General features: G+C 47.1%; 1 protein-coding gene across 1 annotated transcript; it reads right to left on the minus strand.

The window, feature by feature from the left end:
- Positions 1–327: 327 nt before the first annotated feature.
- Positions 328–25,419, minus strand: SLC7A1 (solute carrier family 7 member 1). The gene is made up of 11 exons (XM_052813045.1): positions 25,017–25,419; positions 20,749–20,907; positions 18,309–18,483; positions 16,275–16,399; positions 14,418–14,640; positions 13,447–13,586; positions 11,674–11,776; positions 9,687–9,898; positions 9,183–9,331; positions 6,649–6,757; positions 328–5,892 (listed from the first exon to the last, which is right to left on the minus strand). The coding sequence occupies exons 1-11, from the start codon at positions 25,384–25,386 to the stop codon at positions 5,783–5,785; spliced, it is 1,875 nt and encodes a 624-aa protein (XP_052669005.1). The 5' UTR covers positions 25,387–25,419; the 3' UTR covers positions 328–5,782.
- Positions 25,420–25,712: the final 293 nt, after the last annotated feature.

Here is a 25,712-nt window from a genome sequence, read left to right on the forward strand (position 1 = left end):
CGCCACCTGGGTAAATTTTAGGCTAACTTTGCAGGTTCATGAAGTCCCACCTAATACCTGAACTGGTTCTACAATACAGGGAGAGACTCACCTCAATATCAGCAGCAATAAGCTGCTCAGCACTGAGCACAGACCCCAGCCTGCAGTAAATTTCCCAAATTACATACTGTCCCACCAGTCTCAGCAAACCCAAAAGATGGGGCAGAATTAACACGAGCAGCTCCCCGAGCAAGTGCTCTCCTGCAGAGACTGGGACAGCCAGCAGACACTGGAACAAGCTGGAAAACAGAGGCAGGCTTGCAAATGAGGACAAACGATAGGCATAACTTATTTGGATATCGAGAAATATGTTTTAATGCTGTACCACATAATTACAAGTGAATTTTCAAATTCCAAAAGCATCGTTCAGGGGAGAAGTATTTACAGTGTCGCAAGGATAAAAAGTAGCTGCACACCCGCGCTGTGCTCTGACGGTAAGGTTCACATTTTAAAACTTAAGGCTTTAATCGCTACATGAACACGGTAAAAAAAACAACCCCAAAAAATCAAACCAAAACAAAGACCAAAACAAAGATAAAAAAGATAAAAAATAGATTTGTTTGCAGAACAAGCATTAAAACTATTTACCATGCCCATAAGAAATTCTGAGAAATCATTAGGAAAATAGACCATCAAACAGACAACAGAAAGGTATTTACATTTTGCTTAATAATTAAAAAATAAAAATATACAGACTCTTCCATGGCTTCGGTCAGTAAAAATCCCTTTACTGACATGACCCAACCTCACGCTAGGTTTGCTAGCACACCGCCTCCGGGCTGCCAGCGGCTCCTCCTGCTCCTTGCACCCAGCGCAGCTGGAAGGCACAACGTGCTGCAAGGGAACGCTTTGCTTCCCACCGTTATCCTGAAAACACGAGTCGCTCCGCCGAAACCACCGCCCCGCACGGCGTGGGGAGGCAGAGGTGCCTCTGGCTGCCAGGTCTCAGACAAACCTCTCGTCTCGGAGCGTGAGCCAGGAGCAAATACCCTGAGAAAAATCGAGGTCTGGCTCTTGCTAGCAGAGACGTTCCTGGATCATCTGGTTCCCAGCTGGGTGTCGGACACCCCACGGGACCCCACTGTTAACGCAGAGCGTAAGGCAGCCCGGGGGGGTTTATGGGGCAGGCATTGCTGCTGGAGTGGGAAATGAATGATAAACCACGAGGGGAGCGGCAGCAGGCAGAGCGACCGGCGAGGCAGCTTTGCCTTCGGCTCGCCTGTGGGATGCCGGCGTGCCCGGCAGCGAGCGTTGGTTCACTGTGTACATATCGATTTAGCCTTGAACAAGTGCAATTTTTTGGTAAGGGGAAGGAAGAAACGGAACCTGCCCATATAAGCTGGGCCCAGCGGATGTCCCGAGGTTATCCGAGGGTTTAGAAATAGAGATGTTTTTTCTGCCAGAGGGAAGAGGCTTCCTTCGAAAGGGGAGGGTGTCGAGACGCATGCAGGGGAGGGACGGCAAGGAAGCCAGCTGCATGAAAACCAGCACCACTCCTCCTCCTCCCCTTCAAAGCAAGCCCCTCCAGCCTGCCAGACCTGCGTCTTGCCCTTCATTCATTTGGGCAGATGACAGCAATGCTCACTTGTATGTGGCTTTCTGGGGGCGGAATTTAGGAAATCCCACTGGAATTCATTAGTATATGAAATGCAACCACTAAAGAAGCAGATTTTACAAATATAACATCCTATCATATTGCTTTCTGATCTCTGAGTTAGCAGGAATGGAGGCAGCAGGCAGTGACAGGCACGCTCTGTACACTATGAATAGGAATTTGTTTTCATCCGGGATGGACGAAGGGTAAGAGCATCCAGGGCAAGCACTGCCACCTAAAACTTAACCCTTCTGGCAATAAACAGCAACACATGGCATCAGCACCAGCAGTGTTTTCACCAGCGTGGTCCCCTGCAGCCCCCTTTCCCCCGCTGCGCCCAAGCACAAATGGGTCCGATCGGCTCCAAACCAGCAGCGCTTTGCCTGCGGCACAGGCGCTCGCTGCCCGAACCGGTGGCAAACTCCACCCTGAGGGATGGGAAAAGGGCGAAATGAAGCCGAAACCCAGCCGGTAATGATTTTCAGTGATCAAAGAACCGTAAGCAAATAAGCAAAATCTAGCCATTTTTGCACAAAACAATTCAATTTTGGTATGTGTGCGGGGAAGCTGTTTTGACAGCAATTTTCCATTGAGAAAGGCTGGCTGGCTACGTGTCTGGATTTGCTATATAACTGCAAGCTGCAGCCTCGCTGCTGCCCACCTCCGCCTGCTGTCCACCAGCAGTTGGCAGGACCCTTCCAACAGCTTCCCCGGAGGGCTCCTCTCAAGCGAGCAGACTGGGAGCAACCAAATACGCTGAAACAAGGTCAGTCCTTCGGGCCAGAGCCTGCCCCGAAAGATCAGGCAGGCCATTTTTACTACGCCTCTCGGCTTTGGCAGAAAAGGATCTATTCTCGTGCTGAGCAAAGGCATCGCTTCTCCATTCCCACCTCTTCATACAGCAAAATGCTCTGCATCTGTACAAAACAGTCTCATAATAAAATAATGACTGAAGTATTTACAAAGAAAAGATCAAATGAATGAAAGCATATCGTCCACAACAGCAAGGTTATAGCAGCAGTCGCATGTCTTCAAAGATATCTGGCTTGATATATGTTACATGCAGACATCAGCAGGGAGGCAGAGATGGTAAAAAAAAATAAAATAATAAAAAACCCACCCATTCAGCAAAGTCCTTGACGTCCTAGAAAGAGGCAGTTAAATTTGCCTTTCAGCTTACAAAACATAAAAGCAAGGGGTGGACATGGCCAGGAGGGGATGGGGCAGGAGCACGCAGCTGTGTCAAACTCATCACCTCCTCACCAGTCCACTCCCCAGGTCAAGTCACGCAAAGGGGAAGGCAGGAGGTTCCCCTGGTCCAGCTGGACACGGGGGAAGCAGGTAGACAGAGAGCCCAGGAGACACCTAACGCTTCCCTGACACTGCGCAGGGCTGCAGGCTCCCTCCACCGCCTTGTTTCACGGTGAGTAGCAACAACGAGCAAGAGCGACGGCAGCACCCGCCGGTTCTGCAGGGAACCGACGGGATGAAGAAGTCACGATGGAGGAGTGGGAGATGGGGCTAAGGATCTTCACCTCCAGCAGCAAATCTGCAGCGGGTGGCTCTGGGGCTGGTACAGGTAATGGCACATTTAAATACCAAATGTGGTGACACAGGAAGGTTTTCCTATTAACCTTCTCAGAGAAAAATGCCCCCCATCAGGACTTTCCCTTCTTCTATGTGCTGCTATTATATGCCACAAAAGCTGAAACAAAGTTATGGAATATAAATACCAGAACAGATCCCTAAGTAGACAACAAAAATAAGTTAACATTTATAAAAAAAAAAAAATTACATACAGCAAGAAATCTGCATATTTTTAAATAAATTTCTTTGGAAACACACTTCCAGTCAGAATTCACCCCCAAACAGTCATTGCTGAATGTCTTAATTGCTCAGAATCTGGTACCCAAGGTAGGGAAAAACATCCTTACCTCCCCTCCCACCATATCTTCAGTGCTTTTTGGAAGGCTGTGGACAGTACCAACCTTGCCTGTGTTTGAACAAAATAGACCTCAACCTAGTGGCTTTTAATTTCTATATTCTTCTCTCTCCGCTTGAGCAAGACTTTCTATATGCACAAGGTGCAAAGGCTTGGCAGAAGGTCAAGACCCAGCGACTGGAGCAGACCTTGACTTCATTTTGTGGGGGGAACTGCACTCAAAACGCACCCTGAAATGCACCTGGGAGGCAATGAACACATTGCCTTCACTCCCTCCAATTCCAACCCTGGCAAGAAGAGCCTCTCAGCGTACTAGAAGGAAGCCGAGATCAAAAGTTTTCTGTGGGCAGAAAGGCTGTAAAGTCTCTCTTGGAAACCTGTGAGAGATGGTCCACGGTCGGGCTGTGTAATCCAGGAGATGATCTGGTTCCCCTTTTCTGCTGCACCAGATGCCTGGTGAGACCCTGGTCAAGTCATGCAGGGGTCTGTTCTTCAGTTCTCCATCTGAGCGGTGGGGACGAGAGCCCGTGCCTTTTGTCAGCGAGAGCCATGCTGACAAACAGATTAAAGATTGTCTGGTGTTCATGTGGAGGACACCTAGGACAGCATCCACTCAGGTTGGGAGAAGGGTTTTCTGCAGTATCTATTTGGGATGCCCCATCCCTGGAAGTGTTTGAGGTCAGGTTGGAGTGGGCTTTGAGCAACTCGATCTAGTGAAAGATATTCCTGCCCGTGGCAGGGAGGCTGGACTACATGACCTTCAAAGGTCCCTTCCAACCCAAACCATTCTGTGATTCTACAATTTGTTTTTCAGTACAAGCTGAAGCATGAATTTAAATCAGTGGCATTACATGGGCATGGCCCACCTTCATGATGGTCTAACAAGCCTTTTTTAGGGCAGTGAATTTGGCTGGGGAAAGCTATTAGAGAGAATTAAAAAAAAAAAAATTGCACCCTACAGCAAAACCAAGGCAATGCCAACCAAACACAGACCCTGGTCTCAACTCCAAATTTCTCACCTTTCACAACAGCCTGGAGATGATCTCCAGCCCCAAAGGGAAAGCTCCTCTTAGCACATCAGACCCTATGCTCACGGATCAAGTTCAAGCCCCTGAGGATCCTCCTGTGCTTCCCCTTCCTGGGGCAGAAACGCGCTCCACCCGCTGACGCCAGACCAGTCTCATGGCCAAATCCTTTGCTAACGCCACGCGGCCGGCGCACAAACTGATGCGGGGAGAGTAAAATAGGTCCCCACTTGTTGTCAGAGCCGGGCTCACGAGCACTTGTGTTAGCCACCTCACCACTGCAGCCGCACCGCTGGTGATGCCTGAGGCGAAGAGGTAGGACGGCTCTTTGGAGACACCCGTTCTTTTTGAGCCATTCAAGTACTTGCACCACGTAGTTTTATGACTAAACCTAGCAATCCCTCTGCTGAGTGTACAGACAGCAGAAACATCTGCTGGCCTTACCTGCGCGCTGGCAAACGACCATTCACCCGACAAGCAGCCACCGCAAACCCTCCCAACATTTCACAGCAGCAGTGCGCTTTAAAGCATATGAGTACGTAGTTAAAAAAAAAGTTAAATACAACAAAAACTATGAGACCTGATACTTTAAAGAATGCAAGTCTTGCAGGTGCTTTCTTAACCAGGTGAAAGCCGGTGTTTGGCGAGAGCCTTTTTTTTGTGCGTACACGTCGGGTACAGCTCATATCGGGTGAAGGATGGATCTGGTCTAAGCCTGACAGTAGCACTGCAAAATCTGCTCCATGTATAGTCAGGTAGAGTATCTGTGGGGAGGTAATTCCCGGGGCTACTGAAAGAAAGACCTTTGTGAGGCCTGGTTTCATAGCAGCATTGAAGGTTAACTGGCACACAGAAGCAGTTTTCTTTCTACACACTGGAAAAAAAAAAAAAAACCCAAACAACCAAAAACCAGAAGAGGGAGGAAGGGAAGCGCATAGCCCCAGATTAGCTGACAGTGTCGCCGGGAGTATGCCAGAGGTGTGGCTTTTTTCCTTGTGATCCCTTTTAACTGTGCTACTAAGCAAACTGCAAGCTGCAGCAACAGGGCTGGCGGGGAGTCCTGCATTACCCTTCCTTATTCTTGCATTACTGATTAACCAGATGTAACCTGGTTCAGGATCCCCACCACAAAGCATCCTTCACTGCAGCCATTCCCCAGTTGCCCATAAGCCAAACATGCCGTCATTTACAGCTGTCCGAACCAGCGTCCGTGTTTCTCTCTGCATCTGCTGAGGCCGTGTAGGTGGCTTCCACGCTGTGCCATATTCCATAGGTAAAGTAGATGATAAAGCCTGCAGAAGCCAAGAGGAGAGGGCACCGTTAGCTCTGTAAGGAAACAGAAACCACTACTAACACCGATCGACACAGGTTATACCAGGGATAAGTCCAGCCATCCTGATAGCTAGCTTCTAGCGGACAGCCACTACCTTCCTTAGAAAAAAAGCCATTAACACAGGCACCAGTCTTTAAAACACAACCCACCCAGGCCCCAAAAGGGGGGGCTGATTATAGAATAAACTTCTCATGCTTTCCAGCGAGTTCATTGCAGTCCATTTTGCAGAGAGCTTTCTCTCTCCGTTTGTGTGCCTACAGCCTCCATCTCAGTAAAATACATCCGCAACTGATGCTAGTCTTACTTGTTTTCATCGTAACAAATTCCCTGGGCATTTCAGACAATTCAGCCTTCTCCACATGGCTACTGGGAGCGCCTTGGGATGCAGTTCAGTTCCTCCAGCTCCAGAAGCACAAGACCCACCACCTGGACTGCAGTTCAAGGCCAGCCAACAAGAAATGTTGCGTGCTTTCTTGTTGGTAACAAGACCCATAAGATGGTTCGTGGGTTGTTGTTTTGTCCTCACAAAGGCTTCACGACCCTTGAATTTAAAACAAGGCTTGAGACACACTGCCTAAATGGCTTCATTTAAGTCACTGAGATTGACCAAGGATGATGAGAGTGCAGAATCCCTCCCTGGAATGCTACAACATATTTATGGTTAACAAAATCTAGTGACTTTAAACATAGCATTTTATTACTCTCTCACACTCACCTATGAGCATCCAGACTGCAAACCGTATCCATGTGCCTAGGTCTAGCTGCATCATGAGGTAAACATTCACAAAAATACTCACAACAGGAAGAAGGGGCAAAAGAGGTACCTGAAAAAGAAAGACAGATACATTGCATCCACAGGGCAGATCGATGGGCAGGCAAGAACATCGCATCCCTTGTGAATGGGAAGTGATGGCTGTTACCAACTCTTCAGCTGCCAGATCTGAGAAAAGGCAAGGTTAGACGAAAATAAAGGACATCAATCCACTGTGGGAGAGGGATGTGAACAATGTTGTTCACCTGTTTTAAGAATGGTTGCCCTCGTTTTGTGGTCTGGAAGCAGGCAAGAGGCAAATTTTAGCAGCAATACTAAATACTTGTGGGGCAAAGGAGAGAGAAGGAAAACCAAGGACTGCATCACGACAGGCACCTACTGAAGACCAGGAGAAGGTAAGGGGAATGTCAGAGGAGGGACCCGAGGAACTTCATCCAGCAGGTACCGAGATAATGAAGCAATATAGAGCAAATTTTCCCAGAGCAGAAGAAAAACAGGAAATATTGTAAGAGACGAGTGCAGCTGTACCAAAAATGCCTTAATGATCTGAGATACAAAGAAGAATAAGACAGTAAAGCCAAAATGCAAGAATCAGAATATAAAGAATAGCACAGGCATGTAAAGACAAAATCAGAAAGGACAAATTATAACAGGAGAAAGGTTTGTGAATATGGTAAAACCAAGAGGCACATGAATTTCACTCCTAAGGAAAAAGGAGACTTACAAAAAGAAACAGGCTGAAATGTAGGCTTTTCTTGATTTAAGCTTCACAAAAAAAACCCCAAATTTATGGTGAGCAGCCGTTCACATCATTAGAGAAAGGGGATGGGCACACAAATTAGAAAACAGAAGAAGAATATTTTTCTAAATTAGGTTTTGTCAAGTCAGTAGGGACAAATGAAATTTCCCTAGGCGGGTGAGTTATGTACCCAGAGACTGCAGAAGTGATCTCTGAACTATTAATAGGCATCTCTGAGAGCTCTTGGTAGACTGGTAAGGTCTCCAAAGACTGGAGAAGGGAGACAAATTACCTATTAAAAAGAAATACAGAAAAACAACTGGGGAACAAACCAGTCAGCCTTGGATTCCCAGAGACTTTGGAGAAAAATCACTAGACAGTCAGGTTGTAAATGTCTAAACGACAACAAGGAGATAAGAAACAGCCATTACAGATTTAGCAGTGACAGGTCTAATTTTTTTTTCCTCAGACAGGGTAGTGGCTGAGGGGAAAAAAAAGAAGGTGAAGTATCCTGAGTGTAAGGCAAAGAGACCTCCTCAGAAGCAAGTTCAGAAAATACAGTCTAGACTACAGTTCCGAAGTTTTCTGCTCCTGGACATTTCTGTTTCCAGTTCTGTTTTCCAGTTCATCTTTCCCCAAGATGAGCTGCAAACACTACTTTGGGCAATGCTGGTTCAATTAAATTATTAAAATCAGAGAATTTACTGAAAAACTGTAATTGAAGAGCAGTAAAAATGAGAGCAGTTTGGAGGATGGGATTAGAATTCAAAACTAATTTAATAAGCTGGGGAAATAGCCTGAAATCAATATGATAAAACATGACTTGCAGGATTGTACTGGGGAAAAACCCAAAACATCCCACTGTTTGTTTAATATAGAAAGGATGGTGTGGTTGGACAAGGCAGGAAAATGACAGAGTTCTTCATACTTAAGGCTGTTAAAGAGAGAATGGTCATCCCTTAGTCTCCATGGGGACTAAGTAGGACATGAGAGTGCACTTTCTTAGAGCCTTTTAGTGGGTACCCCTTTGACGGGTCACACACAAGCTTGCTTCTTGGGTTCTCTCTCCTGTATCCACGATGTGACATGGCCCTTCAAAACCATCCCCCTTTCCTCCAGTCTCTGTCTCTTCCATATCCTATAACCATCTGCTTCCAAAAGCACTGTCCTGCCCTTCCCTTCTGGCCACATCTCTGCAGCAGGTTCTGCCCTCCCAGCTTCTCCTGGACTCCAGCACCATTTACATTTCTCTCCAAGTCCTCTATGGTCACCTCTGATCTGACCACGTGGCTTCTGCTTCTGATTCCCTCCTCCAACCTCTCAGCTAACCCCTTCAGTCCCTCTTTCTGTGCCAAATCTCCTTCTGCCCACAGGCACTGCTGAGTAGCAGGCTTGCCACAACGCTTCTTCTGCCATACTGCACTTTGCAGCAGAGCACCTACGCTGACATTTGAGGTTAGACCCCAAGAGGAAACCACGCTCAGAGGCTGGTCTCGGCTCTGGTAGGACATCCCTTTGTGCAATGAGTGGAGACTACGAGAGGTTACAGCCACGCTAGCTGTAGAGCTCAAACCATCAGCTCTATTGGCAGCCCTGCATGGAAGAGTTCACATCATGCCTATATTCTCTGTGTGTCCACTTGGCCAAGTCCCCCTTCTGACACAGGCCAACAACACACTTCCTCCTCCAACCATCTCCCCAACAGCTCTTTTCTAGCTACACCTCCCAGGACACTCACCTTAAAGGAGAGCTTGGTTTTGCTTTCAGGCTGTTTCCATATAATGAAGCTGACAACGAGAACAAGGATGGCAGCAATAATCCATACAGCCTTTATCAGAATGCTTGGCTCAAGGGCAGTCAAGATACAGCTACCCACAATAAGGAAACCTGTGAACAGACAGAAAAGCTTACTGATTCTTTTTTTAGGAACGGGGAAAAAAAAACCAAAACCACAAGCAGGCAAAGCAGAATCTGAAAGCTCTGCAAACAAAACAGCAACATGTGAAAAAGCTAACTGTAAGAGATATGTAAGATATGCCCTTCCCCCTATACCCACATGTACCCCATCTCTGGATTTCTTTTCAAGTCATAAATTTAATCTGTAAATCTTCAGTTATTTTGGCCATTACAAGAGCTCATCAAAATCACAGCAATGAGGTGAGCTTTCTTCCCACCATGGTGAGTACAAGGACCTACCTACCAGCTGGCTCACTGCCCCAGAGCCACACTGCCCAGTGCTTACCAATGATGAAGGTGGAGACGTTCACCACCGAGCCAGAGAATTTGGAAGGGTCTGAATTTGGGGGACACAATATGGCTTTGAGGGAGCACTTCTCCTCTTCCTCTGGCAGAAATCCAGCCTGTGACTCGCTGGTGCTCACAGACTCATTGTTATCTGTCTCCTCTGTTGTCCTAGCCATCTGGTATGCCAAATTAGGCTGCTCTGGCTGATACCTAGGAAAAGGGAAACGAAACAAAGAGCATATTGGTTTGGTGCAGGTTACTGTTTGTTTAAAAGCCACACAGATAGCCACGGCTGCACCCCAGATCACTATAGCACCAGAACAGGCACACATAACATCTACACCCTTCTGTTTCAGGGAGAAATCTGAGGAATAACATCGTCATAACATGAACAAATATGGTCAGCTATTATCACTTACAGCTCTGTTGTAATGTCAGTGTTTTAAACTGAACAGTGCTCCTTCATAAACACTATCATCCACGTCACCAAAACATGATGGAGTGATAGCAGTGAGGACCAGAGACAGAAGTGGCAGGGGGACAGACAGACAGTCATAACCAGGCCACCAGGTTATCTGTAGCAGTTCAGCTCTTGCATTTTGGCATGAAGGTGGCTAAGCTAACAGCTCAACAGGTATCACACCCTGCGGTGACATTCCTGGTGCCCCATCCTCCTCCATCCCCATCTCTTCTGCTAGATTGTCTGCTGCCACATAGGGAAGGAAGAGGTGAACAAAGAATGGTAATTTTTTTGTTGCATGCGTGGACAGCACTTCATTCAACAGGGTACTGATGCACAACCGTGTGGCTCTGAAGAAAAAACGCTCTTCCAGCCTCAGCTCTCCTTTACAGAAGGTTTTGCCCTTGACACTCAGCCACAAGCCAGACTAAAGGAAAGGGCCATTTTGAAAGACACCTTAAAATCACTCCTGTGGGTATGTGTTTGCAATGAGGGCATTTGTGAAAGACTGCAAATTGAGAAATGCAGTGAAATCTTTGGCTCCAGCCACAGCAGGGTATTAGTGGCAAGACCTTACAGCTTGGGAAACAATTCAGCTGCTACTTCATTAGGCAGCCAGTGGAGCAGCCAAATCACTGCCCAGGCTGCTACAAGACAGGCTGTCAGCTCTGCAAATCTGCGATGAGGAAGATGTCATACAATGGGTACAGCAGCTTGCAAAAATAAATTAAGAAAACATTTACAGCTGTATGGAGAAGAGGGGACTGAGAAATCAGAGGAAAAGTAAGAAGGGCAAGGAAAATCATCAAGAATATTCAAGGGACAGGGTGGACAGCACAGGTTCAGAGCAACTGTATTACAGCACAGTGTTGGCCCTTCACCTGCTGCGAGACAGTTCTTAGTTCAATGCATTTGGTGTGAGCAGGTAAAAAGCCTCCACCAGACTGAATAAATCATTGAACACAAAGGTATTTTTCAGTAACACAATCTTCAAAATACAGTCCTCATGGGTAGAGTGCTGTCGTCTGTGAGGTGCCAAGCAATGAAGATACTCAATTTTCAGCTTAGGTTAGGAAAGCTATGGGAACTCAGCACTTCTAAAAGACACGCACTAAGGCACTGATCCAGGAAACACATGCTCAGCTTTTTTGCTGCTGCTAGCTTTATCTTGAAGCCCCTTTCAAAAGTAAGATGACCTGAAACTGTATCCCCAGTGGGAACAAGAGTGATGATGACGTAGGCATCCAGGACCACCCATCTCTCATCCCCACCCGTTGGCGTATCTCCCAGGGCATTCAATGTTGACCACATCAGGAGCAGCACAGACCAAGGGTTAACCAAGTTCAGAGGACACCCTTGCAGATCCACCTAACACAATCACCCATGAGCTTAAAGAAACAAGTTCTTCACATGCTTATAGGTGATGTTCACGGTTTTACTGGGTCCATGGAAGCTATGAGGGCATCTGATCGCTGTGTGGATTCACGTCTGTGTGATACAAGAGCAGCTGTTTCTACATCCATACCTCAGTACCAACACACAGGCTGCCACCAAGGAGTAAGCCAGGAGAGTCCCGATGGACATGAGATCCACAAGATCTTTCAAGTCGAAGAGAAAGGCCATAACAGCTGTAGAAAGAGAGGAAGGTGAGAGAGGAAAGAAAAAAATCAGTAACACAGCAGAACATGCGCATCTCAGGAGCGTTAACGATGATGCAGCACATATATGACTCTTGCTCAGGACTCAGCAGGGGAGCTCGAGCTGCCCTGAGATGAGGAGAGGCAGGACTTGGTGCATGAATACCCCGAGTCTTGCAGGCTGTCCCAGCTCAGCCTCACTAGCTGGAACTAGAGGAACCATTTACTACAGTAAATGCCAGCCTGCTTGTCTCATATGGGTATGTTCACCCAACTACCAGCAATGAGCAAGTGTTTAAGCCACAGCCTCGTTGCTGGAGTCCCCTGGCCCAGCCGCAGCACCCCTAAGGCCACAATTATCTCCTGGAAGTAGCTAGAGGGAACAGAGGATGGGCAGCACCCCGCTCCAGTGTCTAGCTCAGCTGGGGCAAAACCAGGCTGGTGCAAGCATCAAGGAGGGCATCTTGAGGTAGCATGCCTCATTGTGGGGGTTCCAGAATAAGGTATAGACTGCCATCCTCCAGGCAACCCCTGGTTGTACAGAACTTTGTCTAAAGGCCTTCAGAAGCAGCAGCAAGTAAGCAGAGGACAGACGCCACAGTCAGACATCCAGGTGACGCCACCGGTCGTATGAGAGCGCAGGGATCTCAGAGCTAAGCCTGGCCCAGCCCGTCCCTCCACACACCACCTGGAGCCCAACCACCAACCCAACCTTCAAGCTCAGCTGGCAAGTGCTGTCCCTGCAGCTTCGTGTGTGCTTTGGTCCTAGGCGCTACAGACCACTCGGAGGAGACCTGAAGGGACTGCAAAGCATGTTTTTTTTACTTTATCTGGCTCTTTTTTCCCCCCAGTCTGGACCCAGGGACACCTGAAGAGGAAGGTGTGAGAGAAGCAGCTGTGAGGAGGCTCCACAAGTCCCAGCGGCAGTAGCTGAGCCCCTTCACAGGAGCTCAGAGCTCAGGGCAGCAGTCCGGCAGCAACTCCCCACCAAAGGTGGCACATTCTTGTAATAACAGCTCACCCTGCCTTTGCAGCAGAAGGTAAAGAGGAAGCAGCAAGGCTCTCTTCTTTGCTAGGCATCGTGAGGAAGGGGGCGGCTGCAAGAAGAGGGCAAGACGCTCATCCTTGCCATCTGGGAGGTTTAATTCCTGTATTCCTGGGGGCCAGGAGAGGGAAGGGGAAAACAGGATGGCTGCCAGCTGTGACTAACTGATTAACAAATGCCAGTGCCACAGGGGCCATCTGCCTGTCTCCGGCTGCTCTGGCGTCTTCTGCCGAGCTGCTATCCGCAGGCGGTGTGGTGTCTTCAGCCAAGCCAGGCCAACAGCCACAAGGATGCTGGGGCACCACTGGCTGCCACCTTGCAGGGGGTTAATTATTTTTAAGGCCGGCAGAGCACCCAGGGAGCAGATGAAGGCAATTCTTGGTGTGAGACAGGATGGCAGCAATGAACTCTGAGAAAGAGGGACAGGCAGAGAGCAAGCCATTCATGCTCACCCAGCCCCTCCAGGGCATGACCCGGAAACCCAGGGCACCCTCTGGGATGTCATGCTGTGCAATACATCCGATTAATAAGTGGGCTAGAGTCAGGCGGACTTATCTGCCCCTAGGATGAGCTTATGTCTCCTTTCCACACATTCGTGCAAGTCTTTGGATCTTACCTGCAACGGCCCCTGATGTCACTGTTGCAATTACTGGAGTTTTTCTCTTCTCGTTGACTTTAGCCAAAAATTTAAAGAGAAGTCCATCTTCTGCCATAGCATAAATTATTCGAGGCATCGGAAACATGGAGCCGAGGAGACTAAGGACACAGAAGGGGGAAATAATCTACTTATATCACCTCCTGCTGAGCGCAGGCACACAAATGAAAGCAAGTTTATGGCAGTGCAAACACAGAACAGGTGGCTTTCATTCACTTCAGCTTCCTCTTCAAGGGCTCCCTCCGCACACCCATGTTACTGACAGCTGGCAACTAAGGTGCAGCTCTAAGATTTTGGATACCCAAACTTAGCCACGGGGCATGAACAGCCTGACTTTCAGGTAGCAAAAGAGCTGTAACTTCTATGAGCCTCTATGAGCTGCTCAACTAATTGAATAAGTCTAAGTTGATCTGAAACAACAGGCCTCCAGAGTGCAGGAGAAGATGACACGTTCTGCCTCCAGTCTGCCCTGCCTCCCATCCAGATGGCTGTCCTGCAGGCAACCTGCAGACAGACAGCCCTGGATATGGTAAGCCCCATATGCTCCAGAAGATGCCCCCTGCACTACCTGACACAAGTCTGCTCTCCACCCGGAAGGCCAGGACGTCTTGCACGCAAACCGTGCTTGCACTGCAGAGTTGCCTCCATGACTTAGTCACTCAATCCAGATTTATATTGCAGAGATGCACCTGCTGGGTCTGCTGCTAAGATGGGAGTTCTGAAGTGATACTGGTCACGCGCATCTCTGAAATCTATCACAGGGTGAAATCCTGGTCCTTTTGAAGTCAATAGCTCTGAATTTCATCCTGGTCTCGGCTCCCTTGACCCAGGGGAACACAGCGAAGGGAAAGCCCTGACATGCACCATTTTTTAAAGGAGCCGGAGATACATGTTTGCCTTGAGAGATGCACAAAGGAAGAGCAGTGTCTCACCTCGTAGAAAGCGCACACAAGGAACCGACAGCCACTGCGTAATTGGCTCCATCCCAACCCACATATTTAAAGGCATTGGGTAAAGGGCTATTGGTATCCAGCTGGTAGTAAGGCATCATGAGCGTCAGGGCAGCTGACACGCCAAAATAAGCCACGAAGCAGATGAGCAGAGATGCCACGATGCCAATAGGAATGGCCTTCTGGGGGTTTTTTACCTCCTCGCCTAGAAGGAAGAAATTGAAATAGCAACTAAACGATGAGCAAAAACTTTATCCCAACCTGGGGCACGCTGGCTGGGGCTTTCGAAGGCTTCATGGGCAGTGAAGCACTGTTTGACCACGATGCTGCTGATGGCCTGCCCCATCCCCTTTGCATACCAGAGCCTGTTTGCTCCCACTTCTGCTGCTCCTGTCACACCTTCTGACAAACATTTGTGGAGGCCTTGTAAACTCAGGCACAGAAACAATCTGGATTAAAAATAGTCCTTTCCCCAAAAAGGATTATTTTTACCTCCAATTACTCCTGCTATCCCACTAGTAGTGCAGCCCCAGGAAGAGTTCAATGATCACAAATGATGTGACAAGAAATGATTGTGCACTTGTAGGGCAAATACTTGGGTGACCTTTTCAGTTAGCATCTCCACCAGAACTACTACACAGCAAACACAGCACCAGAGCAGCCTAGTTCCAGGGAAAGGCAGACTTTGCACAGCACCTGGAAATCATATGGATCTTTGAAAATCCCTCCTAGAAAACGCACTCCCCCTCTAGTTTTTACAGAAAATTTTCAACAACCAAGTTGGGACAAATGTGTGGAAAAAAAAAAAAAATCCTCAAAATTCAGGCAGGGATTAATTAAGAAGCAACTTTGAGCCTTCCCTGTCCTACAAAGTTGCACTTCTCTGAAAGCAAGAGCTCCTGAGGTTTGGCATTTCAGGAAGATGAACCAATAAGCAGAGACCTATACACCTGTAAGTCAAAGGCAGATGAATGTGTTTCTCCTCCAAGAAGAGGCCCTGGGGCTGACTGGAGTAATGGAGCCAGCACTCCTCAAACTCCTTGGAACAAGAGGCAGTACTGCTTTATCTGTCTTTGTGATGATCTCCTCCTCCCTCTGCTCCAGCTTTGAAGCAACTCAGTTCTTGCCAAATGTGAAATTTAGGATAATCCTTCCTTTCTCCAGGGAATTAAGATTCTTCTTAGGCAGGAGAAATATGACAATGCTGATGGCTGCTCTCTCAGAAGGAGATCTCTGAATCTTTGGAGATAAAAACTCCCTCTGATTTTGAGGCACAGCTTTAGGCTACAGATGACTCCCCAGAGGCTCCCTCTTTCTCTGGCTCTTTAAATACACTAAGCCAGTGGAGCTTCTTCAGCTGAAGGCACTGAAGAACCCTGCTCCAGAAAAAAACTGTTGATTAAAGCATCATCTGGAGTTAGAGGTTCAAACTTCACCAGTCATACAAGGCATCTGAACCTGGGCCTTCCCTGTTTGCCTAACTGGTAAAGCTGGACATGTTTTCTGTGGAGTCTGACCTGGTTAGTGTCATCAATGACCATCCATGAGATTGGGCCCTGCAGGCAAAGAAGAAGGGAGAAAGCTTGTTTTGTGGCTTATACGGTCTAGCTGCCTGCCACAGCAGCTAGAAGTCAACACTCAGGCACCCAGGGACAGGGACATACTCAGCACTTTGACTATTAGGAGCAGCTGAGCCAAAAGTGTATTTTGGGCTGAGGTTCAGAGGGGTGATGAATGCAGTGCCCTGAATTACTCATTATCTGTGCTGTGCAACATTACTGAAAGCCAGTCTACCAGCAACGAGGTCCATAACCAGAATGAAGACATCTTCCCTCTTACCTGTAGTAGCAATACAGTCAAATCCCACGAAAGCATAAAAACACGTGGCTGCCCCTGAGAGGACTCCTTTCCATCCATAGGGCATAAACCCTCCAACACCGTAGAGCATTTCTTCCTGTGTCTGACTAAAAGGCATGGCACTGGGTTAGAAGTCATCCTGCCTAGGTGGGAGTAACAAAACTATTCATATAGCTCATAACAAAATCCAAAGCCGAAGTTCAAAGGAACACGCTCTCCCTTTCACACACTAGCATATAAGTACCAGGCAAAACGCTAAGCCCTACCCACTGCTGAGCTGTGGACTGGCCTGCAATGGTCTGGAGAATGCACGGAATAAAAATGGTTCATGGTTTATTCCCACCACCTGGTTTTGGGGGTGGATAAAAATGTCTTGGGCAAGACAGGGAGAAAATAGGAGAGGAATTTTAATATTCATGCTAACATTACTGCATGTGTGTAGATAGACGTACTCTTTTAAACATAAGCTTTTGAAAAAGCACAACATGTAATTCTGAAAGCTGAAGACTGAAAAACATGTAAACCATCCACTTTCCACCTAAAAGGGACTCTGATAAAGTGTAGGTGAGTAGACATCAGAGAGCAATGCAGGGTGCCATGACCGTCTAAAATCCACCCAATCCTCCACTCTCAGCTTCAAAATTCCCTGTGCCAAGCTCATTCCCAAACCGTGTTTGCGACCCTGTGGGAGGAGATGAGCCTGCATCCCTGACACACCAAATGCTTTGCTGAGCCTCATCCAAAGTTCATTAAAGTCAACGGACAGACACGTACTAATCCCAGTGCACTCTGGATCAGGACCCCAGATCCATGGGCCTGTGTTGAGTCATGTATAACATATCCTTCAGTTCAAGTGACTTAGGTCACTTTTTCAGGGAAAAGCCTTTATAAAGATGAATTAAGGCAATTAAAGTAAATCCCAAATCTGCAAGCTTTATCAGGTGTAAGCGTCTGAACTCTCTTGTAGAAGCTCTGTTGAGACTTAGATGAAAACTGGCCTGTTATTTGCAGAAACAGCACAACCCAAATGTGGATTGTGCTGGAAATAATGATAAAGTAAAGTAAACCCCAGACAGATTTTACAAAAATAGTAAGTGCTACAGGTCAAAGTGCTACAGTTACACTTTGAAGCTATTGCACTAATTGCTCCTTGCATGGGAATAGCAATAGGGAAGAAGGGGGGACCTTTCCTATAGAAGCAATCTATTCGCAGCAGGCTGAATTTTGCTCAAATTTGAGAGGCTCAATAAGCGGCTTGTACACAAGCCAAACTTGATCCATGCAACATTTATGAATCTCTCCAGTTTTTGCCAAACTGTGCTTCCTTGCAGGCCAGCATAAAGGGTTTAGATAGCAATCCAGGACTGAGTTGATGTACGTGGAGAAATTTAAAGGCCCTCATTCTGTGTTGTAGTCTGAAGCAAAAATTGAACAGCCTTGTATCACTGGCAACCCTTGTAAGCTCCTTAATTTTGATCCTGTATAGGAAGACAGGATTTTGGCCAAGTAACAAAATGTCATTAAAAATGGATTTGTGATGTGGTTGCTGCAATGCATTGAAATAACCTGCAACTTGCCTTCATTTTACTGAGGCATTTGGGACAAGGTCTCCAAAAGGCACAACGGTGCCTCAAGGATATTGCCCAAGTGTCCAAAGAAACTACAGAGCTATACTTGGTCATGGCTTCGCAGAGGCACCAGAGCCAGCCTGGTGTAGCCTTGAGTAGGCAGTTGTCTAAAAAGCTCTCTTCTCTCAAATTTGGATGCTGTATTGGTCAGGAGGCTGGAAACGGTCAGTTCTGCAGCAGGGCCCATGTTGACACAGCCTACCTCCTACCAGTTACAACCATCACCACAGTCTGCTTTCAGCAAATGCCCACCAAAACCAGCTTTGCCTCCAAGGTATTTGGCAAAGGAGGGAGCCATCCCATTTTCAAATCACTCCACGACCCCCCCTATAAACTTGCCATTGAAAATGCATCAATTTCAGAGCTGAGAAGAAAAGATTCAACCTACTTCTCTCTGTAAATACTGTGGTTGGTGATGTAAATGTCCTCTTCAGTCAGCTGCCAGTTTTTAACAGATCCTTTCACGAAGCCGGAGACCATGACGAAGCCGAGGACGAGGATGTTGATGCAGGTGAACACTTTATTCACCAGGGCAGATTCCTTCACGCCAAAAATTAAAAGCCCTGGGGAAGAAAAAAAAAAAAAGGCAGATAGGCAGTCAGATAGCAGGCACTGGGGACTTGCAGAGGTATCCCAGCTCTGTTCGTGCTGTGCTCTGCCCAGCTTATCACACCTCATTTCTCCACAAAGCCAAGTAGCTCAGGTAGGTCAGGATTAACTCACCCAGGAGGAGGATGAGGACTCCAGCCCAGACAGACATTACTACTGTGGGATGTGACACAGCTTCCCACCCAGCATGCCCATTTGGCATTCACCCCTGGTAAAGTGCTTTGCTAAACTGCTTCTAGCGCTTTCAAGGCCAGCTCTGGTCACCTCATGGCGCAGCGCTCTGCCACCTAGACACAGCCTCAAACTCCACTCAGAGACCTGAAGAAAGCACCCCGGGTGGCTTTCCATGAAGGAACATTGTCTTAGAGGTCTTGGCCACATGCAGAAGTTATGAATAACATTCAACTTTCCTCAGAAGCAGGGGAAAACATGAGCAGGGACCGAATCCAGGAGGACAGCTACTTCTAGTGCTGAAGACACAGAAGAATGTGGCATCTCGGGAATCCTGCTCCCATTTAAATCAGCGGAAGCTTTGCCAGTGAGTTCAGCAAGAGCAGGATTTCAGCCTGTGGTCTTAAGAGCATCCCTCTGAAGAAGAGCACATTTACAGGCTTTGGCAACCAGCATCTCACTGAGGCATAGCTCAGCTTCTCAGAACGACAAGCTCTGGTAGCTCGCATTTGCTTTTCAGGTGCCTGATTTTCAAGAACCCAAACATTTACCCCAAATCTAAGGTGGCAGCTGAGGGAGAAGGTAAAAAACTTCACATGGGCCTGAGGGAGAACAGAAGCACAACAGGGTGTCCTTACTGCTACTCCAAGGCACTTCAAGGAGGGGGGACCATCCTGTGCACTCACCTTTCCTCCTTTTAAAACAGGAATTAAGCTGAGACAGCCACATCAGGGAAGCGTTTGATAAAACTGCATACCTGCCTAGGAAAACTAGTAAGTTACCTTGTAGAAATCTGAAGCTCAAGACAGTGCAAGCAGAAATAAACTTGTAGTGCTTATATTTGGCACTAAAGCTGCTCATTCAGCAGCTTTTTGTAGAAAAGAATGGGTTTACATTTTTTATTAAAATCCAGGGAATTTGCTCCACACAGGGGAATAAAGTCATCGGTAATCTGTATAATTTTACGCCTCGGTAGTGCTAAAGTGAGGAGTCCTAAATTTTGTAAATCGTATCTGAGGTGAAAGACCAGATTCTAATTTGAATCTAAAGAAATTCCTATTATATACAAATGAACTAAGAGGAAAATGTTCTCTCCCATTCAGATGTAGTCCTGAAAACAGAGGGCTGCTATTGACTTCAGCAGTCCTCAATATAGTCCTAGATCCAAATGCAAACCCAGATGCCAAAGCATCCCTTGTTTATGAAGCCTGTCCCCGTAAGCACAGCTCACGCTGTAAGATGACCGTCCTGATCAGAGTCAGAAACGTTGGGATAACCTTGTCAGGGTGACACTGCAGCTTCTGCATTCTGGAAACCACAGAGGGGTACACAAGAGGCATAATTTTTTAGAGTTGTCTAAATTTGGCAATGCTTTGCAAGATCCAGTTGGAGTAGAGGTAAAAGTTCAGAAGGATTTTAATTTTACAAATTTTGAAAACTTTTACAAATTCTGATCAAAGCCTTGGCACACTTTTAGGAAAAAAAAGGTCCTGACCGTTTATCACACATTTATTTCTCTGGAGTCTTGCATTCACTGATGCAAACTGAAGCCCATGTGTATTTAAAAAAAAACAAAACCAAAACCAGTAGTACACGAGATTGTTACTGAGTCCCGTATTTTTTTTCTCACTTTGCTGGCTCAAGGCACCAAAAACTGGCAGATTATCAAAGGGGAAATAAGGTTGATAGAGCAACAGAATGAAATTCTTGTGTAATAGGATTTGTGGAGGGAAGGATTAAACTTCCGTACCTGATTGAGGATAACAAGTCATCTTTTCTTTTCTTCCTTATATAAAATTTGATTGAAGGTTTTAAAAGTGGCTCAAAAAATATTGAGACTACTCCCCTCTAATTAAAAACCTTGTAAACAGGCTATGCCCTGTGCTGACTCCACAGCAGCTATATAGGTCAATCCAACACTTGTAGCAAAGAAAGAGTCTTTAATATGTTGTCCAAAATAAATCTGGACTTTGTGCCTATTCCAAAAGCAAACAATGAAATTACAGAAGAAGGAGGTCCAAGATTCACAAACCTCTCCAAGGTTTTACCTGTTAGAATGATGATTATCACCACGGCGAAGATGTCTGGGTATTTTGCTAGCACTCCGGGAGCATCCATCGTCATGTATTTTTTACAAAAGTCTTCAATGTGCTGGCCTATGATTTCATCAAACGTCGCGCTCCAGGCTCTGGCCACGCTTGACGTTCCTGCCAGAGGACAGAAAGGATGCAGATCACCCTTCATGGCTGGCACGTGTTCCAAACAGGGGGCACCTTGCATGGCTTTTTGCCGTGGAGAGCCTCAAAGCAGCCTTGCATGTGCTCCCCAGGTGCTGGGAGCAGCCTTTCCTCTGCAGATCCAGCCCGCAGCCTGTATTCACGCCTGGCATCTGCTTTGATGGTGACACACACAGGTGGTGGGTCTCTGACTTTTTCCTTACGCTCCCAGCAGCCTGAACTTCCCCCAGACGTGGTAATTTCTGCTACTAGAGAGGTCCGAGTTTCTTCCCATACCAGCAGAAATCCCTGGCAGCCCCAGCCAGGTGACTGCAGCCCAGGCAGAAGGACCTTGGAGAAGCCAGCCTGGCTCCGACAGCGCGATGCTGGAGCACCAGAGCCTGGACCACAACACTCACCCAGCTCTGTAAGCTCTGCACTGCAGCAACGTGCAGGTCTGCTTGGTGCTAGAGCATGCGAGGGCAATAAAGACTCGGGTATACTTTACGGGTTATCTGAGCATAAGTCAGCCGATTGCACGGTGACGATCCCAGCGAGCGGCATGACTCCTGCCTGCAGCAAGTGCTTAGACTTGTCCCTCCAGGGCCGCTGTTTGCTGGGGTTCCCAAGAGCACCAAACCACGCACAGCTTGCCGGGGTAAGGACTGAACCTGGGGTCTCAGAATGACCAAGTCCAGGACATTGTCTGGGCCAGAACAGTCATTTCAGAGAACTGAAATAGTAACAATGAAGAGCTACCACCAGACAGTGACAGCATCGTGTAAAATAAGTAGGTTTGGGCAATAGCCAACTTCTCCCTCTCCTGCATTAAAGTGGCTATCATTACAGTCTCAATGTCTTACACAGTACACTATATATAACAGCATCTAATTGCATGATATAATTGTTACCGTACATAATGACCTAGTTAAAAAAAAAAAGAGGTTGGTTTGGTTTTGGTTTGCAGAGCAGTTCCTCAGAGGATGCCGTCAGGGGCCCCCTTCTACCTAGAACAGTTTGTCCTGACACCCTCACCCGCGGGCGGGCGTTCAGGTCCTGACTCCAGCACCTGCAATGGTGTCGAACAATGGCCGTGCTCACCTACAGCTAAATCCCCTGCAGCAGCGGCAGGCAGCACCTGCAGCAAAGCTGGGAACACTCACCCCCCCAAATGCAGCTTTGCAACAGTATAAAAATAAGCTGCAGAACAGACCTGTTTGGAGACTCTTCTGTTCACTGAGACAGCAAAGTGCACAGTGCGAATGCTTTTAAAAAGGTGGGACATCAGTGCCATCAATTTAATCTTGAAAAACTCCAAAAGGTATTGTATACCACATTACAATTTTTCAGCTTACCTTTGGCACAGTTTGAGGAAACAGACTATTTCTTTAGTGCTTTTTTTTTTTTTTTTGTCCTGGCTCTAATATATCATGTTCTAGGACAGGAACAACGAGCTACTGCACATGTCACATTAGACGCCAGTTGCTTGGATGCCAGTTCCATGTAACTGTCAGCCGTTTATCCCAAACTCTCTGTAACCAACAGCCTTGAGGGAGCAGGGGGAATCTGACATTCTTCCAACATTGCAGACACCTGGATAATATCTTACTGTTGCTAGAGAGCACGGTGCAAAGCCACTCAGCTTGTATCCAGGAGGATTTACTAGTTCTGGGTCAGCATAACCTCACCAGATCAAGCCGGCTCCTGCCCGCAGCGCACAGCTCCCAGGATTGCCGCTGAGCTCAGATACAGGGCTCGCGGCAGGAACAGGCACAGGCCAGGAGCTCACTGCGCGCCCCAGAAAACTCCAGCAGCGGCTTCTCGGCAGGGATGCTGTTACTCATCATATTACCAGCTCCCACCAGCTTCCAGTTCCTGAAATGCTTCCCACAATCTGGCACGGTTCCGCAAACCCACATCATCCCAGAAGGAAGTTCACACCAGATCCTGGTCCTGGATACCTCTTCCTTCTGCCTAGACGACAACCGATCAGTTGCACACGCATTTTTGCTCGTCACCCACTTCCAAGACCCCACACCTGTCTTCCCCCAAGCCAAATCACTTCAATTAATTACAAGCTATTGGCCACCCATTCTGGGACCCCAGGATTTCTTTTTCCACCCCCACGATACTTTCTGAACAGATGTCTGAGAACCTCAGCGTGAAAGCAACCAAGCTGGCCGAGCCCCTTACAGATGCAAGCTCCCACCAATCTGCCTGGGTTCGGTGGCACTACCTGGTATTTTCTGCAGCATGACTAAGAAAAAAATTGGCTTTCTGCCCCTCTCAACCCCTGGCTCTGAATTGCAGCATGTGCCTGCCAACACATCTTTCTCCTCCACACCCCTGAAGCTGCTGGGAGCTGTCCTTACTCACAAGAGGGGCAATTAGCATGGGGAAAGAAGGGGTGAGAGAAAGAAAGAGAGACCTGCTACAGCTCACATCCTCCCCCAGTTGTTTTTCCTGCTTGGCCACCCTTCCTTCCAAATTACAAGGAAGCCAGTTGCAAACATGCATTTTTGTCACAGGACTGAATTAAAAGTAACAAAGTTGTGTTTGAACACGTTCATGGATAATATCTACTTATTTTTTACTGAATTTTCTGCCTCATGATAATACACTGAGCAGCCAACTCTGAAATAAAAACTGAGGCAGTGGTTCAAAAGCCATTATGAGAGGAGGGAAAAAAAAAAAAAAAAATCTCAAAAATACCAGCCCCAGCCCAGGTCCAGGGAGTGTAACTTTCAGTATGTAAATCTTTTCATCGTGCATTTGCAGAATCAGATTTTTGGGACAGCATCCACAGCTACGTCTGTCATGTTGGTAGTCCAGTATCATAGCGGGAATGGCCACATAACTAACTACACGAGGAGCATGGAGGAGACTATTTATCATTGTATTTCTGGAACAGAAGATAAATCACCAAGAAATCTGTTCAATTTTTCTACATGTAGCCTAAGCAGAGTCTATTTTAGAAGTCTGGAGGAAATTATATGCTTACTTTTTTAAAAACTATTTTTATCCCCTCCTTGCAGTGAACCTGATTCATAAAAGAACCGCAGGACTCAGATTTCCTAAGGAGATGAGTTTAATTGACTCTGGCTTTTCATCCTCTCATTTCTTATTAAAAAAAAAAAAAAAAAAAAAAAAAAAGGAGGAGGAGGAAAAGGTTTCAGGTAGCACACAGAGCAGAACCAGCACAATCTCAGACAAGCAGCTGCTATATCACTATATCACTCTTGATATGATCTTACCCTCCCCAGCACCATGGAAACTAATCTCCAAGGTAACACTTACACACCCCATAAAATGCATTTAAAAAAAAACCTCTCCCTTCATTAATTTAGCATAACATTGGTTTTCATTTTAACTAGTAAGTCTTCGCTCTCAACTGGCAAGTTGGTTGCAGCCTTAATTACAGGCATGACGACAAGCAGCATGCCCAGAATGTGCTTGAAAAGACACGAATCCTTAATTAGCAAAGTGTGGCTTAGTTTTAATGTATCAGCTGAGTTGTACACTGCATGGTCTGAGCTTGATCCAAGGCCTCACCTAGTGGGAGTCAAGAGCTTAGAAGGGATTTGATTTGGATGTTTCAGAGACTGTGAACCGGCAGATCATCCTAAACTTAATCCTGCAGCCATTCACGAAACAAAACTCTGATCTCCAGATACTTTAAACAGGTCTCAAAGGGACCAGGAATTAATCCTTTATTAGCCGGGAGTACAGATGCTGCTGTGTAAAAGCATCCTTCCGTCAGCGGCTTCTTTCTCGTCAGAGAGGACACGCTTTTGCTCCCTGGCAAGCGTGCAGCGGGCAGGGGATGCCACAGGGATGATGCAGAGATTCAAAAGAAGCTGTAGCAGCAATAATCCAGCTTCAGGACAAACTCTCAGCCCACAGCACACCACTCACCTTGCCAACTGACAGGAGCCAACAACAACGTGCCCCACAGACAGGTCCTGAAGTCCTCGGTGAGTGCAAGAGTGCAGCACCTATTTTGTAACAGTAATGCAGGTGCCCAAACAAGGCTGATCTTACAAACCGGGCTGCCGTCCCGGTCTGATGCTAGGGTCTCGCAGCGCACCCACCGTACTTACCAATAACATAGGAGAGGATTAAATTCCACCCTGTGATGAAAGCCCACAGCTCGCCCACGGTCACGTAGCTGTAGAGATAAGCTGATCCCGTCTTAGGAACTCGAGCACCGAATTCTCCATAGCAGAGTCCGGCCAGCACTGAAGCCAAGGCGGCAATCAAGAAGGAGATAACGATGGCAGGTCCTGCGTTCTCCCGTGCCACGGCTCCAGCCAATACATAGACACCTGCACCCAAAGTGCTGCCTACACCCAGAGCCACTAAGTCAAATGTGTTGAGGCATCGCGAGAGCCGACTGTCTTCTCGAGTGCAGTCCACGTTTTTCCTGCGAAGAAGCTGGTTTCCAAAATTGATAATTTTCTGACACTCCATCTTCGTGTTTGGGCCTGCAAGAAAGATACTACCATCATTACCTGGACCAGGATACACCCCAGACCACCATCACTGCACAGGTACACTGCTACAGCCCTGTTACATTTCAACAAATAATCTTCCCACTTTCCACCTTTTTACATGGCAAAAGGTCTCCTTCAGCATTTCACCTAGGCTTAGCACAAGGAATTCACAAAGCCCATCTTTCAGATTTCAGAGCGGTTTTCCTGGGCTGGGAAAAAAAAAAAAAAAAAGACAGATATACATAGAGAGACATACTTATATATGTTTTTTAAGTCTCGGGGTGAACTAAGAAGTGAGCATTA

This window comes from Harpia harpyja, chromosome 17 (genome assembly GCF_026419915.1).
Source record: "Harpia harpyja isolate bHarHar1 chromosome 17, bHarHar1 primary haplotype, whole genome shotgun sequence".
Classification (NCBI taxonomy): Eukaryota; Metazoa; Chordata; class Aves; order Accipitriformes; family Accipitridae; genus Harpia; species Harpia harpyja.